The following is a 19,230-nucleotide window of genomic DNA, read 5'->3' on the forward strand; positions in this document are numbered from 1 at the left end:
AGAGAATGATGTGAAAGTAAGCACTGTTTGTCAGGTTTAAGGTTTAATCTGTCTTAGGGCTGCACCTTTAAAGCAATGCTTATGCTCATATGATGTCCTGGTGGATGGTTGTCCTGGACCCAGCTGTGGCACTGGCAGTGCCTGATGATTATCTGAGGTACCAAAAATTCCATATGGCATTGAAGTGTTCTGACTCATTTGTAGACCATGTGACTATGGATGGTAGCTAATTAGCTGTTACAGTTCACTTACAGCACCACAGTTATTTAACTGCAAGTTGGAGATGATAGTTGTGTTTATTTGTGGTGAGCTGGCAATTCAGCACACCTCTAAAATCATGTGAGGAGGTTAACTTAGTGATGGGATGCTGACTTGTTGGCCATTCAATATGTTGGATTTGACTGTTTCCTTTGTCCCTGTTTTGAATGTGTCACTCTGTCGGTGTCGGAACGATGTGAACGTCTCAGCATTTGGGTCAATCTCTACTGATTTGCCAACACTTGGGATGAAACCGTCAGACCACTGTGTCGCAAGATCCGTCTGTATGGACCTAGAAACAATATACGGGCCTTCCGCTGTTGCCAACACCGGCGCCCACCTCACACATTGGTCCCTGGCCAAATAAGCCGCCACAGGTCATCCGTTCTGTCAGCTCCCACGCCCTTGGGTCATGTCCTCGCGCCGCTGCTGCCTTGTGCTGGGTGGCCACGTGGCGCTCCAGCTCGCTGGTGGCCACCCTTGGTCGCTGCTGCCCTGTGCTGGGTGGCCATGTGGCACCTCAGCTCGCTGCTGGCCACCCTGGGCCGTCACCAAACCAGCCGAACTAACCCCGGCCTCCGATGCCCTCAGCGATGCGTGTCGCCGTCTGCGATGTAATCGGGTGCTCCAACATGGTGGAGGCGGCGCACCTGTTCCGCTTCCCGCCCATCTCGCGTGCACGACCGCGCGTGCGCTGGTGGCAGGCGCTCTACGGCCGGGTCAACTTCAAGCTGACGGCCACCTCGGCGCCGCTGCTGGCCGTGTGCGCCCGGCACTTCTCACAGCCGCAGCTCGCCTTCCCGCTGCCCAACTGCAAGCTGCCGGAGCGCAAGGAGTCGCCGGTGCCCGTGCCCACCGAGCTGCTGCGCGAGAAGGACTCGGACCCGCGGCTCGTGCGCACTTACTCGCGCAAGACGACCGGTGACGGTGCATCCCAGCGCTACAAGCCGATCGCGCCGGCCGCGCCGCCGCCACTGCCGCTGCCGCAGCCACAGCCGCAATCGCAGCCGCAGCCACAGCCGCAACCACAGCAACGCTGGACGAGCGTGCCGGCGGCGGCGGCTGCCGCGCCCGCCGCCACCGTACTCAACCAGCTTGTGACATCTGCCGGAGCCGGTTCGCAGTCGCGCTTCCAGATTGTGCCGGCCGGCGGAACCACCGTCGGCGTGCAGCCCACCCAGACGTTCCAGGTGGTGCCAGGAAACGCGCCGCAGCAGCTGTCGCTGGCCGGCGCCGGCACCAACGGCGTGATTCAGCTGATGCCATCGGCCGGCGGCCGCGTGGCGCCGCACGGTTCGCAATTCCAGTTGGTAACCACGTCCGGGCCGGGCCAGACAGCGTCGCCGGGCACCGCGCCGTACCGGCTGATCCAGGCTAATGCTGGCGCGCCGCTGCTGGCCCCCAGTGCACCCTCCGTCGGCTCGCCAGCCTCTCAGTTCCAGCTGGTGCCCACGTCCGGCGGTCAGCTGCTACTCATGCCATCGCAGCCGACCGTCACGCAGGTGGGCGGCCTTCAGCCCAGCCTGCCACTGGTAGTAGTCAACTCCAACGGCCAGCAGCCGACGGCGTCCGCGCCGCGGCCGCCGGCGCCACGCCTGCCACTGCCCCGGCTGCCCCTGCCGCCGCTGCCGCCGACGCCGCCGCGGCCCTCGGCCGGCGCAGGGACGCGGCGCGGCCGCGGCCGTAGTCACAGTCACGATACGGTCATGGTCGCGCGGCGGTGCGCCACAGCCCGGGCCCACACTGGCCATCTCTAGCGTGAAGACGCTCACGCCGCCGGTGGCCACCGTCGACGTCGCCGACGATGACGACGTGGAGGTGATCGACGTGGCGTTCGGGCTGCCCGAGAGCGACGGCAGTGGGGTGCAAGTCGGCGCCGCCGCCGCCGCCACGAAACACGAGGTCATAGAGGTGCCCGGCGACGAGTCGGGGGAGGAGACGGAAATGGCGGCGGGGGCGAACACGGCCGATCTTGATCGGACCGAAGACCTCTGCCAGGTGGACGTCGGGCACGGCAGCTTGGAGGTGCCTGCCGATGAGCCGGAAGCGGACGCCGGTCTCGCCGCCTCCGGCCGCGCCAGCGGTCAGCCGCCGCCTGACGCCACGGAGGAGACGGCGCCGCCCGTGTCCCGCCCACCCGAGCCGCGTCCAGTGAAGCTGGAGCCGGCCGAGGCGACGGCGCGCCGACCGGCCGGACCGTGGAGCCGGCGCCGCCGCGCCCCTCGCCGTCCATGATCCGGCTGAAGCCCCTGAGCGAGCTGACGACAACGGCGGCGGCGGCCGCGCCGCAGGAGGAGACGCCGCCGCCGCGGGTGCCCACCCCGCCCGGCATCAACCTCGGCAACGGGCTGACACAGCTGAGTGAGGTCGACCTGATGCTGCGCTCGCTGGACGCGCGCCGGCGCCGCGAACAGCTCCAGTCTCACGAGGAGCCGCCGGCCAAGCGGCCGCCCGGCGGACGGCGGCGCGGCGCACGCCGTCCAGATCCTGCCGGGAAACACGTACCTGGTGGACGCGGCGCCGGCGGCGCCGCAGCCGCCGCCCGTCTCCTCCGTGTCGGTGGACCGGCTGCCCGGCCTGGGCGGCGCCCAGCGCCCTGCTCCCGTTAGACGGTACGTCGGACCAGATTGGCCCCTTCCGAGCCGTCTGACATTGGTGACAGTTCGCTAGGCATCGCTGTCACGAGAGTGCCAGCGAATGTGCTTTTTCTCGTGGTCGATGGGAGTCAGTTGTGTTCTTTTGGCCCAAAACTTGTGCACGTTATAACTCATCACCGCGTCACACACGCGCCACTGACTCAACACCAAGCATTATCAACTGCGTCTGATTGTCATCAGTTGTCAATGGAATGTGCACCACATCCCCACATCTGTACCCGGCAACGTCTCTTATCGGATATCCCCAAGGCTTGTGTTTGCCACCAGCTGGTGGTGGGGTTGTGATGCCGGCCCGGTGGTGGTGATGTGACGCCGGCCCGATGGCGTATGGTGACGCCGGCCCGGTGGTATGGTGTGACGCCGGCCCGTGTGGTGGTGTGACGCCGGCTCGGTAACGTGTGTATTACGCTGGCCCGATGGTGGTGTGTACGCGGCCGTGGGTGGTGACGCCGGCCCGTGGTGGTGGTGTGACGCCGGCCCGGAGTGTGTATGCGCGGCCCGTGGTGGTGGTGTGACGTCGGCCGGTGGTGGTGTGACGGGCCCGTTGTGACGGCCCGGTGTGGTGGTGTGACGTCGGCCTGGTGGTGGTTGGGGGTGACGTCGGTGCCGTGGGATGGTGTTGCTCGTGACGTCGGCCGGTGGTGGTGGTGTACGCTGGCCCGGTAGTGGTGGTATGGATGCCGGCTCGGTGACATGTGGATCACGCTGGCCGGATGATGGTGGTGTGGACGCCGGCCCAGTGGTGGGGGGTGTGACGCTGGCCCGGTAGTAGTGGTATGACGCCGGCTCGGTGACGTGGTGGATTACGCTGGCCCGATGATGGTGGGTGTGACGTCGGCCCGGTGGTGGGGGTTCTGGGTGGGACGCATGGTCCGGTAGTGGTGGTATGACGCGGCTGGGTGATGGTGGATTACGCTGGCCCGATGGGTGGTGGTGTGCCGCCGGCCTGGCGCGGTGCCCGGCTGGTATCGGTCTAACGCCTCCGGCGCCGTTTCATCGCTCGCCGCTGGACATTGTGCGCAGCAGTGTGACCGCCAGCCGGCGCCGGTGGCGCGAAGCGGGCTCGCACTGCGCCCCGCCGCCAGGACGTGCCAGGCTTGGCGCCCTGCTCGACTGCCTGCTCAACAAGACGCTGCGCCTCCATCTGGAAGGCCATCGCCGAGTCGCTCGGCTCGTCCAGCTACCGCGACACGCTGGTCGGCCTGATAAACCATTTCATCCTGATCGAGTGAGTGGTGCCGGGGGGCGTCTGACCCGTCCCCGCGCCTCGCCGGACGGCCGGGCCGGGCGCCTGCTGTGCTGGGGGCGGTTCGCGCCGACACTGGCTCTGGTTTACGGTCGGGACTGCTGGCGACGGCAGCTGCGGAGCTGCAGGGCCGTTTGGTTGCGGGAAGTGAAAGTATGGAGCGGTAAAGAATGGAAGCTCGGCTTTTCGCCTAATGCAGGGGAAGCGGTGCTTTTTTGGAACACACATGATTCGCAGATGCGGCCTGTCGGACTCATTATCCGATAGGTTCCGTCAGTTCTGATCCAGTCAGGTCAAGTCAGATCTGTCGCCATCCGATTCGGTCAGGTCAGTTCAGATCTATCACCATCCGATCTGGCCACGTCAGGTCAGGTCTGTCACTATGTGATTCGGTCAGAGGCAGGACCACCTCTCTAAATCCAGTCTTGTTATGCATACACACCATGCGCGTGCATGTCATGTGGATGCCGGAAGTGGCAGGTCGTCTTGTTTGGCGTGGTAAGTTGCCCCCCGGCTGAGACGTTGAGCTGTGTGAGGCATAACGTCAAGACGTTTTTTTCCTCATGATTATTGTTACCATTTACTGTCAGGGGTGCAACCAGAAGGGAAGCAGGGGCCTGGGCACGTCCATTAGGCCAACCTTTTTCTCTTCAGTACCATAGACGGCTCATTTGGCCCTTTTATGATTGCCTATTGAGCTCTGCCCCTCCCCGTCACGCCCCCTTTAATGCACTCCTTACTGCTGCCCGCCGGTTGTCATGAGGTTTTCATTTGTGCCAAACATTAGTACGATTTGGTCAAAAATTGGCGCACCAAGTGCGCACCATCATTTCAGAAAGGAACAGTCGTCTATCGCAGTGTTGTTTTGAAGGCAAGCTCGGCCTACTTATTGCTCAGGATTGACTAGAGGCTCAGTTTAAGAATGATATTGAGAAAATATGTGCTGAATGGAGTGTGACGGTCATGCTCGCTCAAGCTAAAAACGTTGCGGCTCGAGACGGCGTATCACGTAACTCGTAATCTTATTTGATGGTTATGTTTCGCAATATGTTATGACATTATTCCGATGACAAGCAGCTTTACTTCAGTAACAATTCTGGAAGCCAGTGTGGTTTTCCAGTGAGCGTGAATATGGCAAACACATTTGCAGTGGGCGGCTTTTTTGAAACTGTGACATCGTTGTTACGATTTTTCCCGAATGCAAGACTGGCCAATGACTGACTGGTTTGACCAACTTGTCCAGCATGATTTCATATGCATCATGGCGTCTTGTTGCCTTGCCGGTTCTGATCTGATCGCATATCACGCAGTCACGCGCTGTTATTTAGGCCTGATCCTCCTGGTTCGACTGTCTGAGCGCGACGCTGTGTCCGGCAGGAAACTGGGCATGCAGCGGCCGGAGGGGGCCGCCTCGGACGTGCCGTCGCCGGCGCCGGCTGACGAGCCGCGGTCGAACGGGCACGCCAGCTGCGGCCCGGCCTCGCCCGAGCCGACCGTCGACGTGCAGGGCTTCAGCGTGCCGCGCGGGCCTGTCCATTACGCCGCTGACGGAGGAGGCCCAGGTGCGACAACACCCTCCGTGTCATCGGCTTCTGTGCTGTTTCGTAATGTGGCGCTGTGTGCCGTCTTGTCATGAAACGTCACATTGGCAACGGATCTAGTGGTGTAGCTTTGCCTGCTCAGTGGTGACGACCGATATTGAAAAGCACGTGTCACCAATTATGTGTTGGGAGAGCACGGATAGGATCCGGCTTAGTTGACACACCAATTGACACTTCGTGACACACCAAGTGTCCGAGCGCGGCGGCAGCGGGGACGCCATGTCCGGAGCGTGGCGTCATCACCGCTGTGTCCGGAGCGTGGCGTCATCACCGCCGTGTCCGGAGCGTAGCGTCATCAACCGCCGTGTCCGGAGCGTGACGCCATCACCGCCCTGTCCGCAGAGCGCCGACGAAGAGTCCCAGGCGAGCAGCGATGTGACCATCACGGCCGTGCCCTCTGCCGACTCCGGCGGCAGCCAGTCGGCGGCGCCGGCGGCGGCCGGCCCCGCGGCCACCGAGCCCAGCTTCACGCGGGTGGACCGCAAGCGGTGCGTGCGTTTGGTGGTGTGCCACATGTGCGGCGCCGGCGGCTTCGGCACCTGGCTCCTGCTGCACCAGCACATGCAGCACTACCACCACGAGCGCAGCGTGCTCTTCTCCAAGGCCGCCTTCAACCCTGGCTCGTTCAATCGTGTGCGCCGTGTGTCCACTGGTGACGGCGTCGTCCGCCGAGAGCGTGCGCCACGTGCTGCGCGCGCACCAGGGCGTGTGCGGCCGGCTGACGGCCGGCGCCGCCCACCTGCGCTGCCACGTCTGCAAGAGCGTTGTCGGCCACCTGGGCGACTCGTGCGCGCAGCACAACGCCTCGTGCCGCCGCCCGAACGGCGGGGCGCCCAGCTACACGTGCGTGCCGTGCGAGGCGGAGCTGCGCAACCTGGAGGACGTGTACCACCACGTGGATGAGCACGGCGGCGGCCGCAAGGGCTACAAGGCGCGCTGCCAGCTGTGCCCATTCAGCAGCGACTACGGCTCGTGCCGACGCCACGTGCGCGTGGCGCACAGGGACCGCTGTTTCCTGCTGGGCTGCGCGATGTGTCCGGACTACGGCACTGACAACTGGACCAGCGCCGAGCGGCACGTGTTCTTGCATCACCGCAGCGACACGCAGCCGGAGCTGATGCGCTGCGCCGTCTGCCTGCTGCGCCTGGCGGGCGGCACGCGACGCATGAGCCAGCACATGCGCATGCACCACGCCAACAAGGCGGTGATGACGCCACCACGCCGCTTACCCGTGCCACCGCCGGGCTTCGCGCGGGCGTCCAGCCGGCCGGCGGAGAAGGCGGCGGACGACTGTGACGAGCGGCTAGCTGACGCCGATGCCGACGCCGACGCCGACGCCGACGCCGAAGAGCCGACCGAGAACGAAGGCGAGCCGGCCGAGGACGCGGAGGATGTGAAGCCGCCGGCCGCGTGGGGCGAGCCCGAGCCGCCGGCGGCCGACTGGAGCCCCGCGCCCTCGCCAGACGGCTCCTGGGCTGGCGGCCAGTCGCCCCCGGCCTCGCCCAAGGCTGACCGCAAGCTGGCCATGGGCGTGCGGGTGCTGCTGCGCCGCATGGAGCTAATGGACTTCCTGCCGCTCTGACGGCCGCTCCACCCCGCGTCATTCTCGCGCCACGGGCCCGCTGGCTGCAGTGCCTTGCCGTGCGACACATTCCTGACGCCGCTGTAACAGGCTCGTATTGGTACGCAGTGTCTGCTGCCGTGAGTGCAAAAGTGCGTTTTCGGTCAATTCGGTGCTGTTTGCGGATTTGCCGTAGTTATTGGTGACGTGGCTGTTTGTACAGTGCGTTGTGCTAGCCTCTTCCCATAACGAACTGGGTGTCCGAAGAGTTTGTGAAGTGACTGGCCGGCATTTTTGCAGTGTTCTCGTGTTATGAGGAAGCCATGAGTTGCCATAGACCGTGTAATGTGTGTGAAAGTATCAAGAAGACGTGGTTCCGTAGTTGGTGTGTCTCCTGTGGTTTTTGTGGGCGCGGCATCATGTTATTGGTCTCCATCTCATCTCCTGTTTTACGATCACCCATTTCATTTTTCCTTGGACACAAGTGTTGGGCTGGAGGGTCAGTGTCACGTTTGTGTGCGCCTCATCACATGACAATGATCTCGGAATACAATCAAATGCAAACCAGGTTCTTGCTGCACCGTACACCCTTTGGGCACGTGCGAGCTTTCGGAGCTTTGGACCTTGAGTCGTGAATAGAACTAGTGGCGGCCCGGAAAGTAATAATGTATGCTTGTTGAGGTTGAGTTTGACGCACGATCAGTGGGACCCCGGTTGGAACAGCCATCTTGCACGTCAGGAGTCTGGCGGTTTCATCTCGTGGTTGTAGGCTGTATGTCTTTACTCTGATGTCTCGTGGTCGCAGACTGTAGGTCTTCGTTATCGTGTGCAGACGGGTGCACGATTGGCCGGTTAAATGCGACGCGTTCGGAAGACTATTTGACCTCGTATTCTAAAAACTAAGAGGGATGGGGACACCAAATTTACAGGGCATGAATGTCTGTATGCTAACTTGCTTGTGTCAAACTTGGAGATCATTAAGTCAAGACCATCAAGTCAAGTGAAGTCAAACAAGGTCAAACTCCAAATCGGTATCCGAAATGTCTCCAGACCTTCCCGCGCAACCGCCTTTAGCCTTTTACCCTAAATACATGTCCTAAGCAAAAAGTCGCCGGTGTTAGTCTCAGGTCAGCCACCTTATGTGATTATTGGAAGGTCACGTTGGCAAAAAACCTATGAGATTGTTTTGATGTATGGATTGACGATCAGCACGAGGGGTTACGTTGGGTGATATGCTTCTAAAACAAAAAGGTTCGGGGTCATTTAAGGCTAGTGACCTCCCCGATCTTAAAAGTACCAATAAAATATGCATGTTGACATCCCTGTGACTGAGACTTACGACCTCTGCCTTGCCTTCATACTTGACCCAAGGTCAGTGAAATAAGTCGTATTCCTGAATCACATTGGCTCATTGTCTAAGAAACTTTTCGAGATGCGTGGCATCCTCTAGCACTCTGTTATCTCTCGATGTCGCATCAGATTGAGCGATTATCCAGGAACTTTACCTCCCTTGACAGCCATGACCTGGCTTTGTCCCACCATACGTCAGCACCCTTACAAATTGCATCTAATTTCTCACACCAAAACATTTGTATTCTTTGCATACAGCTAGGCGACATTTGGCGTGCGTGCGCAGCACCGGTTGAAAATTATTCTGGAAAAAATATTCGGGTGGAAGGGATCAAGTTACCGCCACCCCACCCGAACGCTAACGCACGACAAACATCAGTTTTTTTCTTCTTCTAGATCCGCGCCATGACTTAAACGACGTCATGCCAGAGGCTTGCGACACAGTAGCGTTGCCGCAGTTTCTAAGACGCGTTTGGGTGGAGCATAAGTGCATATGCACTTGATTTTAAAACGTTTCGGCCGGCTGGCTGCTGAAGGCCAAACGCTAGTCAGGACTTGATGCGCTCCCTATTTATCTCCATCAAGGTGAAGCCAGGATTGGCACCTGGGGACCAGCCAACGGTCTGGTTGATCAAAACTTGCACTGACTGAACACCAGCCGAATGTTTTGGGCTCCAGGCCGTCAAAACTATGAAATTGTCAAGAGTTTGCAAGGTTTCAAGACCTCACATAGGTGATTTCTGCTGGAGACGAGAGTGGAGCCGGCAAACTATGTATCTCGATGTAATCTAAGCACCATAACCACATGGAGACCAAACATGGCAGCGGCGGAATAATAGGCCTGCTTGCTGTATACCACCCAGTGACGTCATATTCCAATTGACGCTGATCCATCGAGCCTATTCCAAACGCGGTTTCATTACCTTGACCTCTCCGCATAATCGCGTTCATCGCGCTGTTGTGTTATTGCGCATGTATGGGGAGGGGGGTGCTCGTGTGTGGTGCGGTTTGTGGGGCGCCGTGGGCGGTTCTCGGTCGTTGGGTTTGTTGGGTACACAAGTATCAAAAAGGATTACCTGCGTAGATCACCTAATTATTTTCTCTGATCAGAGCAGCAGTAACGCTGGGAGTAATGCAACCTCCCATTGCATGAGCTCGGACCCACATCGGTAGTGGGGGGGCTGTATCGTATTTTGTACTGTACTGCTCAACCAGGTGCCAAGGCATGTTGAATGCTGATGATGTTGCCAATTTTCTGATGCCTTCATTGGCTATATATGCCAGCCATGGCTGTGTACGCTTTTTTGCAACCTGTCCTTTTTCCATGCGTTGGGTCCAGTACCAACTGTCATGTGGGTGAATTCTGGCATACATATATACACTGTGTCATTTAACAATGTTGAGCCTTTTGAGATACCTATGCCACCTTGTCTTCTCAGTTCAGCTCCATTCTAGTCTGCCTGACTGGTTACATCCTCACAGTATACAGCCGACTAACAACACCATGAGTAGGAAATGAACCCTGGTTACTGAATTGCTGCATAATGAATTGCTGTACATGTCTACTTTTGATTTTGTGTGTGTGTCATTAGATGACATCATTACCTTAGTGTTAATCAACATGCTTTTCATGATATTAGATCAGAAAGTGTTCAATTTTTGGTCATGTCCAACAAGATGTTTGCATCCCACAGGCTACTCCTAGACTTTGTTAGTCTGTAACAAGACTGGAAAACTTGGACCACAAGCTACTGCCAAATACTTTAAGTGAAGTTTTCCAGCTCAGCAATGCTCCACAGGCTAACCAACTAGATGTTTGTGAGGAAGACTGCTTGTTGCATTGTTTGAGCATTTTTGGTAAGTTGAGCATTGGCTAGTTTGTTACTTATCCTTTCACTTGATTGTTGGTGCTTGGACTGTGATTTATCTTGCAGGCCAGCATTTCCAATCTCCCACATTGGGTTATATTTATGAAGTATACCAGAAGCACCAACATGTGATGTAACACAATCTCCCAGCCATGTATTGACTCAAAATTTCATGATGGGATGGGAGTCAGGTCATCTAACGAGTACTGCTTAGCATCATTCCTAATCCCAGAAATGGATCTAATAAGAATTCAGCCTAGATTTTAGGAACCCTGACATGAACATGAGTTGCACTGTCAGACTGGCCTGTTGATGCTCTGTGTCCCCTTCTTCCCCCAGTGTGCAGTTACCTTTCCAGTGCTGGAATGAGCATACCATACCTTTTGCTTATGTACCCTTACCATTAGTGTGAGGTGCCACTGTAATGTCAATTGCATCAGCTAAGATCCTGCCCAGCCCCATTGCATGTGAGCATGTGTATCACCTGCCTGCCCTGCCTTTGCAGCAGCTGCTGCGTGGCCGTCGGCCCACCCACGGTGACGGCCGCCAACGACGACAAAGTCCGATGGTCGCCCGCCCTGGCGGCGGCCGGCGGCAGCGCTACATGCCCAGCCGGCTGGGGCCGCCGGCTGGGTGTGGCTGCACTCCTCCTGCTGCTGGCTGCCACCCTGCTGCTCTACCGGCTCTGCTATGCCACGGCTGGCGCCACCGTCTGCGCGCCCAACAGTGCCGCCGGCCGCCTCCGGTTCCCGCACACGCAGCGTCGGCTGCCGGCCGCCATCATCATCGGCGTGCGCAAGGGTGGCACGCGCGCCCTGCTCGAGATGATCAACATTCACCCACAGGTGAGGGCATCACGGAGAGCTGGCGTATTTGCAACACTGGCTGCAGGTGTGCGATGGGCCACTGCCCCGCCCGACGACCAATGACGTCCTTCCTAATGCAGGCAATGCTTCAAGAGTGTTTGGAACAATAATTGGTTCAATTGCATGATCCTGTGTTTGCTACATTCTGAAGTACTTTGTGCATTGCTTTCTGCTCAGCTGTTCCTAGCATCCTTCATCACATCCTTTGTCTACTTAATTGTTCTGGGTAACCACCGCAGACATGCTTTGAAAATATGCGGGAGTGTTCATTTCACCATCATCCATCAAGGCTCTGATGGATGATGGTGAAATGTGACGGGGCCCAATTTCACCAACATTCTCTGTTAACCACTGTTTGGGCCGCGCCAAGTAGTCTCCCTGTCATCAGAGCTTATCACCACCCCCACCCCCCCACCCCCTCCCATTGTGTCAGCAGCCGTGCGTGCCTGTCTGCGTGCTGCGTCTGACGCCGCGCTCGACCTGATGCCGGCAGGTGATGCGCGCCTCGCGTGAGGTGCACTTCTTCGACCGGGACGAGAACTACCGGCGCGGCCTAGAGTGGTACCGCAAGCGCATGCCCTTCTCCTTCGACGACCAGGTCACCGTGGAGAAGTCGCCCAGCTACTTCGTGACGCCCACCGTGCCCGGCCGGGTGAGCACTCTCCGTCCGCGCGCCGCCCTGCTGAGCTGCGACACAGTAGCCGCGGCCGGCCGGCCGGCGCCGTGGGCCGCCGGGAGAGCTGCGAGGGCAGGAGGTGCCCGCTGTTAGTCAGACCCTCGGTCATCGGTCCCGCGCCGACAGCCGGTGGCACGTGTCGCTCTCACAGATAGCGTGACTGATTGCCGACTGTCCGGTTGTCGCCGCGCCCACCTCGCAACGGCGGGGTTCGATTCCCCGCGGTGTCCGCTCGTCGTGCCAGGGGAGAGGCAACCGACGCCATATAGCCTCAGCACATGAGCGCGTCGTAAAGCCCCAATGACAGACATACCTCACTACACAACAGCTGTATACATTGGGCGCGCCCCAGATAAACAGTGGCATTCGGCGGTCATGGTCGCCTGCAAACACAGGACGCCGATCCTGACATCTGATGAATGAGTGCGGGGGACATTTGTTTACGACGGTGGCATTTAAATGATTGGTGCAACATTGCGATGCTCCTCGTTACTTTCGGCTGACAGTTTGATTGCCCGGTGTTTGCACAGCCTGACCGCCCACTTGGGCTGTAGAAACACCATTTTATAAAACCCGCAGACGGGCTGTCTGGAAGCTCGGAGGACTCTGGGGGGCGAGAAACTGTGTTTTTTCACTTCCCAATTATATAGGAGTTGCGCCCAACCGTTGGCCTACTGATACTCCGTTCGTTGTCCGGACTCAGGTTGGAGTGGTGCCGCACAGGCCTCCGTCGCATCTTATCAGATGGTCGGCCATGCTTATCTTGAAGGCACGAGGTTGAAGTCAACTGTCAGATGTATAGCAGACCTGGTGACAATGGTGGCCGACCACACATTGACCCGCCCGAGCCTGTTCTGCTGTGTGAGCTGACAGAAGCGCGGACCGCACGCCGCGCCTCGCTGCGCCGGCGTTGACGCGGCGATTTACATGACGAGCCGCACGTCCCGGCGGCTGGGGACGCCTGGGTTCCGGGCCCGGCCGGTGTTGTGGCTGCTGTCGCGTGTTCCGTCGCTCGGACGCTGAGCCCCCCCCCCCCCCCCCCCGTCCCCGGCCGTGGGCCAGGTGTCGCCGTGGCACATGTATGGGGTGCCACCCCCCGGGTCAGCGCGCGGCTGTTTGATCCCTCGCCTTCCCTACCCCAGCTGTAGGTCAGGTATCGCCGTGGCACAGGTGTGGGATGTCCCCGTCGGGTCAGCACATGGCCGGTGGGTCCCACCAGGGCTGGCTGCGTTGGCTGGCGGCCACGGCTCGTCTCGTCCTTGGAAACAATGCCAGTGGTGTGGATTTAGGCGGAGTGGCTCCAGGCGGCGAGAGCGGGATTTGATTCGAGTGGAAGCTCTTTCGTGAGACAAATTTCGAGGATGTTTAAGTTTGTATATACTTTTCTATTGCAATGCGGTAGCCAGGATGCTAAATGTGGGAAAGTTTAAGGGCTCAGGGATTCGAGATCAACGACATCATCATAGAGAGAAACGCCGCCACCGACGGCACTGTCCTTTTCAAGTTACAATTATTTTCTGTCATAAATTGCCAGTGAAGCGGATCTGCATATATGATCATCTACGGCAATATAAGAAAAAAATACGCCGAATGGCATGAGGGCAGTGGGCGGCAGTATTTTAGTTTATAGCCGTTTTATTGAGCCATGAAGTGTACGTGGAGTTTATTGCAGCGTTAATGCGTATGTGCGCCGGTGCTGGGTGTTTCGGATGAGTCCGTCCGTATCATTGACGCCCCTGTCAGCTGTCCGTCTGTGTCACTGACGCTCTTGTCGGCTGTTGGTCCGTGTCACTGACGCCTATGAGGGCTATCGGTCCGTGTCACTGCCCCCCCCCCCCCCCCCGTCTTCTGTCGGTCTGTGTCACTGACGCCGTTTTCGGCTGTTGGTCCGAATCACTGACGCCTGTGCTGGCTTTCGGTCCACGTCATGGAAGTCCTCATCTGTCATTTGTCCATGCTACCGATGCCCCTGTCGACCGTCGGCCCGTTTCACTGACGCCCTCGTCGGCTGTCGGTCCTCGTCACTGACGCTTCTGTCGGCCGGTGGCAGGTGTACCAGATGAATCCGTCCGTCCGTCTGATCGTGGTGGTACGGGAGCCGGTGACTCGACTGATATCAGACTACACTCAGTACCTGGAGAAGTGGGCGGTCGAACGCAGGCCGATACGGTCGCTCGCCGAGATGGTGCTCCGGCCGGACGGTTCGGTGCGCGCCGAGTCCAAGCTGGTCAAGGCGTCGCTGTACCAGCGCCATCTGAAACGCTGGCTGGAGTACTTCCCGCGCGCGGCGCTGCTCGTGGTGGACGGTGACCGGCTGATCTCGGACCCGCTGCCGGAGGTGCGCCGCGTCGAGAGCCACCTCCACCTTCAGCCATACATCAGGCAGCGGCACTTCTACTTCAACAGCACCAAGGGCTTCTACTGCATCACCGCCGATGCCGGCGTGCAGGGCAAGTGCCTGTCAGCGTCCAAGGGCCGCAAGCACCCGGACGCCGAGCCGGCGCTGCTCGACGCGCTCTACCGCTTCTTCGCGCCGCACAACCGCAAGTTCTTCCGGCTGATGCGGCGCAACTTTTCCTGGCCGATCGGCGACTGACACCTGCGGACGGAATGCCGCGGCGCGTTTTACCTGATTTTCCGCGTGGCAGCGAATCGGAGGGCTCTGGCGGGGCGTGTTCTAGCGTTCTTAGCTGAGCTGTGTGGTGGTGTGAGTACAGACAGGGGTATCTCTGGTAATCCTATGCCGTTGTTGGCAAAACACGCAATCGCGCTTTTGTATTGCATTTTGAACGTCTCTAGTGCACTGCCGAAAATGTGTGGGGTCTGAGCGTTAGTCAGAACTGTAACTGTACAACAGATAAGTACCTAAGTGGATTTTATGTATTGTGCTAGTCTGCATTATTGGCTGACACATAAGGTTAACTTGCTTACATAACACGACCAGAGCCGTGGTCTGTGGCACTACCGTATTGGAGCCTTTGTTTTGATGAGCTAATGGCTAATGGCGTTGTGGTCGGTACCTCGCTAACGTTGTATTAGTTACCCTTGCCCGTCAGTACAATTTAAGCCTCGGCAACCGCAGATCTTGCTCTATGATACCACCATATTGCAGATCATGTGTGTTTTCCAGCCCCTCTGAACTTGTTCCAGACAACAGGCCTGACTCGAGGCATGCCCTTGCAAAAAAAGTTGATGCACGATGTCCTATACTTTGCACGTGTTTGTCTAGCCATGTCTCGACACATTCACGTTAGTCGTGGTTGGTTATGCCTGGGTGCTGATCAGAACCCTGAACAAAGTCTTGCTCACAAGGATGTTCCGTTGGATATTATGTGCAGGTGCTTGGTGTTGGGTATCCTATCTGTGCTCGCAGAACGACGTGAATGGTTTTCCGCTCTGATGACGTCAGCTGCACTGTTGTGACTGAGTTTTGCGATGCCCGGTATGTGAAGCTTGATTTGGCCGAGGAGAGTTGTGGCAAGTTCAAAGCGCAATGTTAGTCAGGTTTCTTGTAGTACTGCCTGGTGGCGTGAGGTCTCCTGGCAGGCGCGTTGTGTTGCCGTTCACCTGTGAGCAGGTATTTCGTCGAAGTTTGTCCGCCGCTATTTGTGTGTTGTGCATGGTCCCGCCGAAGAAGCCTCTGCAAGCACAATCCCTAGCATGTTGTTGAGATGATTCCTTTAGACCGCATACGAAACCGGATGAGAGGTGCACCGTTGCGGCGTTCGGTTCACTGCTGTCCCGCGGTATCACATATCATGCTGCGTGGTAACTCGAATGCCCACCACTTGCCGCCGTGGTTCGCTTCCGCCGTCGTTCAGATAGCGTCCGCCATCAATCTTGCGCGTGTCGCCTGGGGCGGGCTTGATGCCCCGTCCCACCCCCTCCTCCGCCTCCCCCACCGGTCGAGCGGCGCTGCTGAGGGCGCGGGGCGCGCACGCTGTTCGTGTGGCATGTGTGGCGCCGGCCTGAAGGGCGATTGATATCGCTTTTTAACGCCCATTGTCGCGGTGTCACGCACCTTCTCTCTCCTATGGAGAGCAGCATTTCCCGTCTGCGAAGGGTCCGTTTTAGGGCGATTGCCCGGCGTCCGTCGGCCTTACAGTGACGCGCGTCCGAGTGCCGCGGCAGCGCCCGTGGGTCGGGTCTCGGATCGTAACACCGTTTTGGGGCGATTGCCCGGCGTCCGGCGGCCTTAAAGTGACGCACGTCCGAGTGCCGCGGCAGCGCCCGTGGGTCGGGTCTCGGATCGTAACACCTTTTTGGGGCGATTGCCCGGCGTCCGGCGGCCTTAAAGTGACGCACGTCCGAGTGCCGCGGCAGCGCCCGTGGGTCGGGTCTCGGATCGTAACAGCAGCTGTCGCCATTCCCGTGTCTTTTTTGTACTCATTTGGTAGCTGGATGATGTGGCGTGGTATTGGCTGGGTGATCAGTCAGCTGATCGTTCTTGTCGGCTGCTCGGGTGTCCAGGTGAAGCAGGTAGCATTTTGTATTGTGTTGGGCTTAATTGACGTTGCATTTGTGAGGTGCTTTTCATTACATTAAACATTGCCTGCCACTAAGCAATCGTAATGAGTTTGGTGTTCGGGTGCCAAATACACAGTTTCATAGAGCTACGGTACAAGTGTTTACTTTGGGGATGTTTGGCGACGACTGTCTGGTTAGACACTCATGCCAAGTGATGACGTCTCTCGTGGATTGTTGTTCTGACCGGCTGCTACGAGCGGCGGCAGCAGATAACAGGAATGGGTCCTTCTACGCTGATGGTACATGTGACCATAGGCGTAGGAACGTTTCAAAAGGTGGGGGGCCACGCTCGCGGTGTACTTCAGGAACTTTTTTTGGAAAGCGAGCCCAATGACTGAGGGGGGGGGGGGGGTTAGGAATGAAGGTTGTTATCACTATTCAAATGTCATGGCCGCTATGCTAGATTTGCATTTAGAGCTGCTTCTCACTGGCGCACAGTCTTGCCTATTCGACGCATCTGTCATTTGGCAAATAAGGCTATCCAGCTTCTCAAGATTATTCGTCAATTCTAACATTGTCTTTCCTGGGGAGGCGAAATTCCACGAGCGGGTAGGCATTTCGGGTCATTGAGGAAGCACCTGTCTCCACAGCGTAGATGCCAAAATACGGCATGGATATAGGCTGGTAATAATTTTGAAAGGGGATCGATGGTTCACAGTGCGACAGATCTTCCACGCGCCTTCATCTCGCTGGCTGCTTTTCAAGAGAGAAGACTTGTCGCAGCATTTTAGGCGGAAACAGATTCGGAGCTCGAAACTGCCAGAAAGGAGGTGACAAAAGCCATAAAGCTTTTGATTTTCATGTCATAAAAAACCAAGCCACATAATAAGGCCCATCTGTCACATGTTCCTTATTTGGGCCCTGCTCCTGTCCGCCGTTGGTGGCCACGGCCCTGGCCCGGATGTCTCCCGCATGACTGACTGCGAACTGATCGTATGGCTGCTTTGTTGCATACTTTGTATCAGCGTTACTACTACATGGTATATGAAATATGCGTTGGACAGCTGCAATAGTGTCTTTTTCCGAATTATCTTCCCTTACACCACACCATCACAGAAAAATGGCCCCCGGGAAGCTGTCTGCCTGAGGTATGAATTGGCGCAACGGATGCTTCGTTGCCCATCATGCAACGCATACGACTTGATCTGCCTTTGCGTGTCGGCGGGGCGTAACCAGAGCCTTGCCAAGGTGGAACACAAGGTTGACAAAAGCCTATCTTGTGGTGATCCCCAACAGTCCCCGGATATAGCCTACTTGTTAACAAGTGACACGGTTTTCTTCGTTTTATTGTTATTTTTTCTTGCAACCAGAACAGAAACCAGGAGCTACCGTGAGCTCAATTCTGTTTGCGTTTTGAGGTCAACAAACTGCAAAAATCAGGCGTTGAACGGCTACATGGAATAAATCACCGGTGCTCTTAATTTACAATTGTTAGTTAACTCTTTCTAAACGGATAGAGAACAGAAGCTTCGTCAGAATTCGTTATCTCGGTTCTGCTGACTTTGAGGACATGGCGAAGGTAGATTGTGGACCGATATGTTTGATCCAAATTTGAAGATGAAAATTTTATCGCAGACCGGGTGGTCAACAATGTGTATTACCATGGCTAAGCCATGTTTGTCTGAAAATGTCCGCCATTCAGTCAGAATCGATCAGTGATGCAATTTATGTAACGTGTTTTTTAACATGCGTGTTCGCAAGTCTTCGCAATAAAAACATCGACACCAGGCGTTGCAGTCTCCACGGTCAGCCGAGGGCCAGCCAGGGCCAGCCAGCCTAGTTGCTTTTAGTTGCGGCCCACCGGTGGACGAAAATGATGACGCTTTTGAGATTGTCACCTTGAAACACTCTAGTAATACAAGTTACTAGTAATACAAGGACTAGTAATACAAGTTATGTAGTGTAATTTTGAGCATGCGCACTAGACAATCTTAGACACAAGTCTCGACCCCAGGCGTTGCATTCTCCATAGCCCGCGCAGCGTCGGCCTAACAGCTAATACTAAGTTGTGGCCAACTGGTGGGGGAAAATGACGACGCTTCTGAAAAAAGTACGCCTGAGCGCCTCATGACATCAGACCTTACATTTAGAAGGTAGCCTGAGGGCATATTTCACGTGTGCAGTTTTGAGACAGATGAAAACAACGGATTGGCCCTTAAAGGCACCGCGAAGTGGGACTGGAATCTGGTGGTTAAACTGGAAGAGTAAAGGTAGAATCTATATTTTTTGTGTTCTTGCAGCTATTCATATACCCATGAGACAGGTTGACACGGCGCCCGCTGTCTGGTGGCACTTGCAGTGACCGAAACTTTTCGGTTCTGTGGAAGCTGCAGCCCAGACCATTTTTGTCCTTGCTCTCGAGGCTGCGGGCGGGCAGGTTCAAGCCTTTTGATGCAATTTGCTTCAGCAATACATTCTGAAAAAATGAACGTTCCCAGGCAACATGGCATGACCTTACTCGTTTTTTAGGCTCATTTCGACCCACCCTATTCAACAATAATGAGACCCCCATTTACTCAACAATAATGAGACCCCTTATTTCCTTCCGGGCAATGGGCCTCCTGAGTAGAACACCAGGGGTACATACCGCTTCCGGCCAAGGGCTGAAGGGCTATTCCGC

At 57.1% G+C, this 19,230-nt stretch overlaps 2 protein-coding genes across 2 annotated transcripts in view; both read left to right on the top strand.

Moving 5' to 3' along the window:
- The window catches only part of LOC119113238 (prenylated Rab acceptor protein 1), a 61,581-nt gene that overhangs the window by 1,693 nt on the left and 40,658 nt on the right, over positions 1-19,230 (top strand). The gene's annotated exons all lie outside the window — the stretch shown is intronic.
- LOC119111195 (heparan sulfate glucosamine 3-O-sulfotransferase 1) lies at positions 10,966-16,701 on the top strand. Its single transcript, XM_037235015.1, has 4 exons — positions 10,966-11,008; positions 11,052-11,386; positions 11,901-12,059; positions 14,134-16,701. Exons 1-4 carry the CDS (start codon positions 10,966-10,968, stop codon positions 14,677-14,679), a joined length of 1,083 nt encoding a protein of 360 aa, XP_037090910.1. The 3' UTR covers positions 14,680-16,701.

Source organism: Pollicipes pollicipes, unplaced genomic scaffold, assembly GCF_011947565.3.
Source record: "Pollicipes pollicipes isolate AB1234 unplaced genomic scaffold, Ppol_2.1 Scaffold_7261;HRSCAF=8764_pilon_pilon_pilon, whole genome shotgun sequence".
NCBI classification, from domain to species: Eukaryota; Metazoa; Arthropoda; class Thecostraca; order Pollicipedomorpha; family Pollicipedidae; genus Pollicipes; species Pollicipes pollicipes.

Excerpts from the sequence above, each read along its gene's own strand:
- LOC119111195 (XM_037235015.1), top strand. The coding sequence starts at position 10,966 with ATGTCAATTGCATCAGCTAAGATCCTGCCCAGCCCCATTGCAT. Across the intron at positions 11,387-11,900 it reads TGATCAACATTCACCCACAG|GTGATGCGCGCCTCGCGTGA; the intron begins GTGAGGGCATCA and ends TGATGCCGGCAG. Across the intron at positions 12,060-14,133 it reads CGCCCACCGTGCCCGGCCGG|GTGTACCAGATGAATCCGTC; the intron begins GTGAGCACTCTC and ends GGCCGGTGGCAG.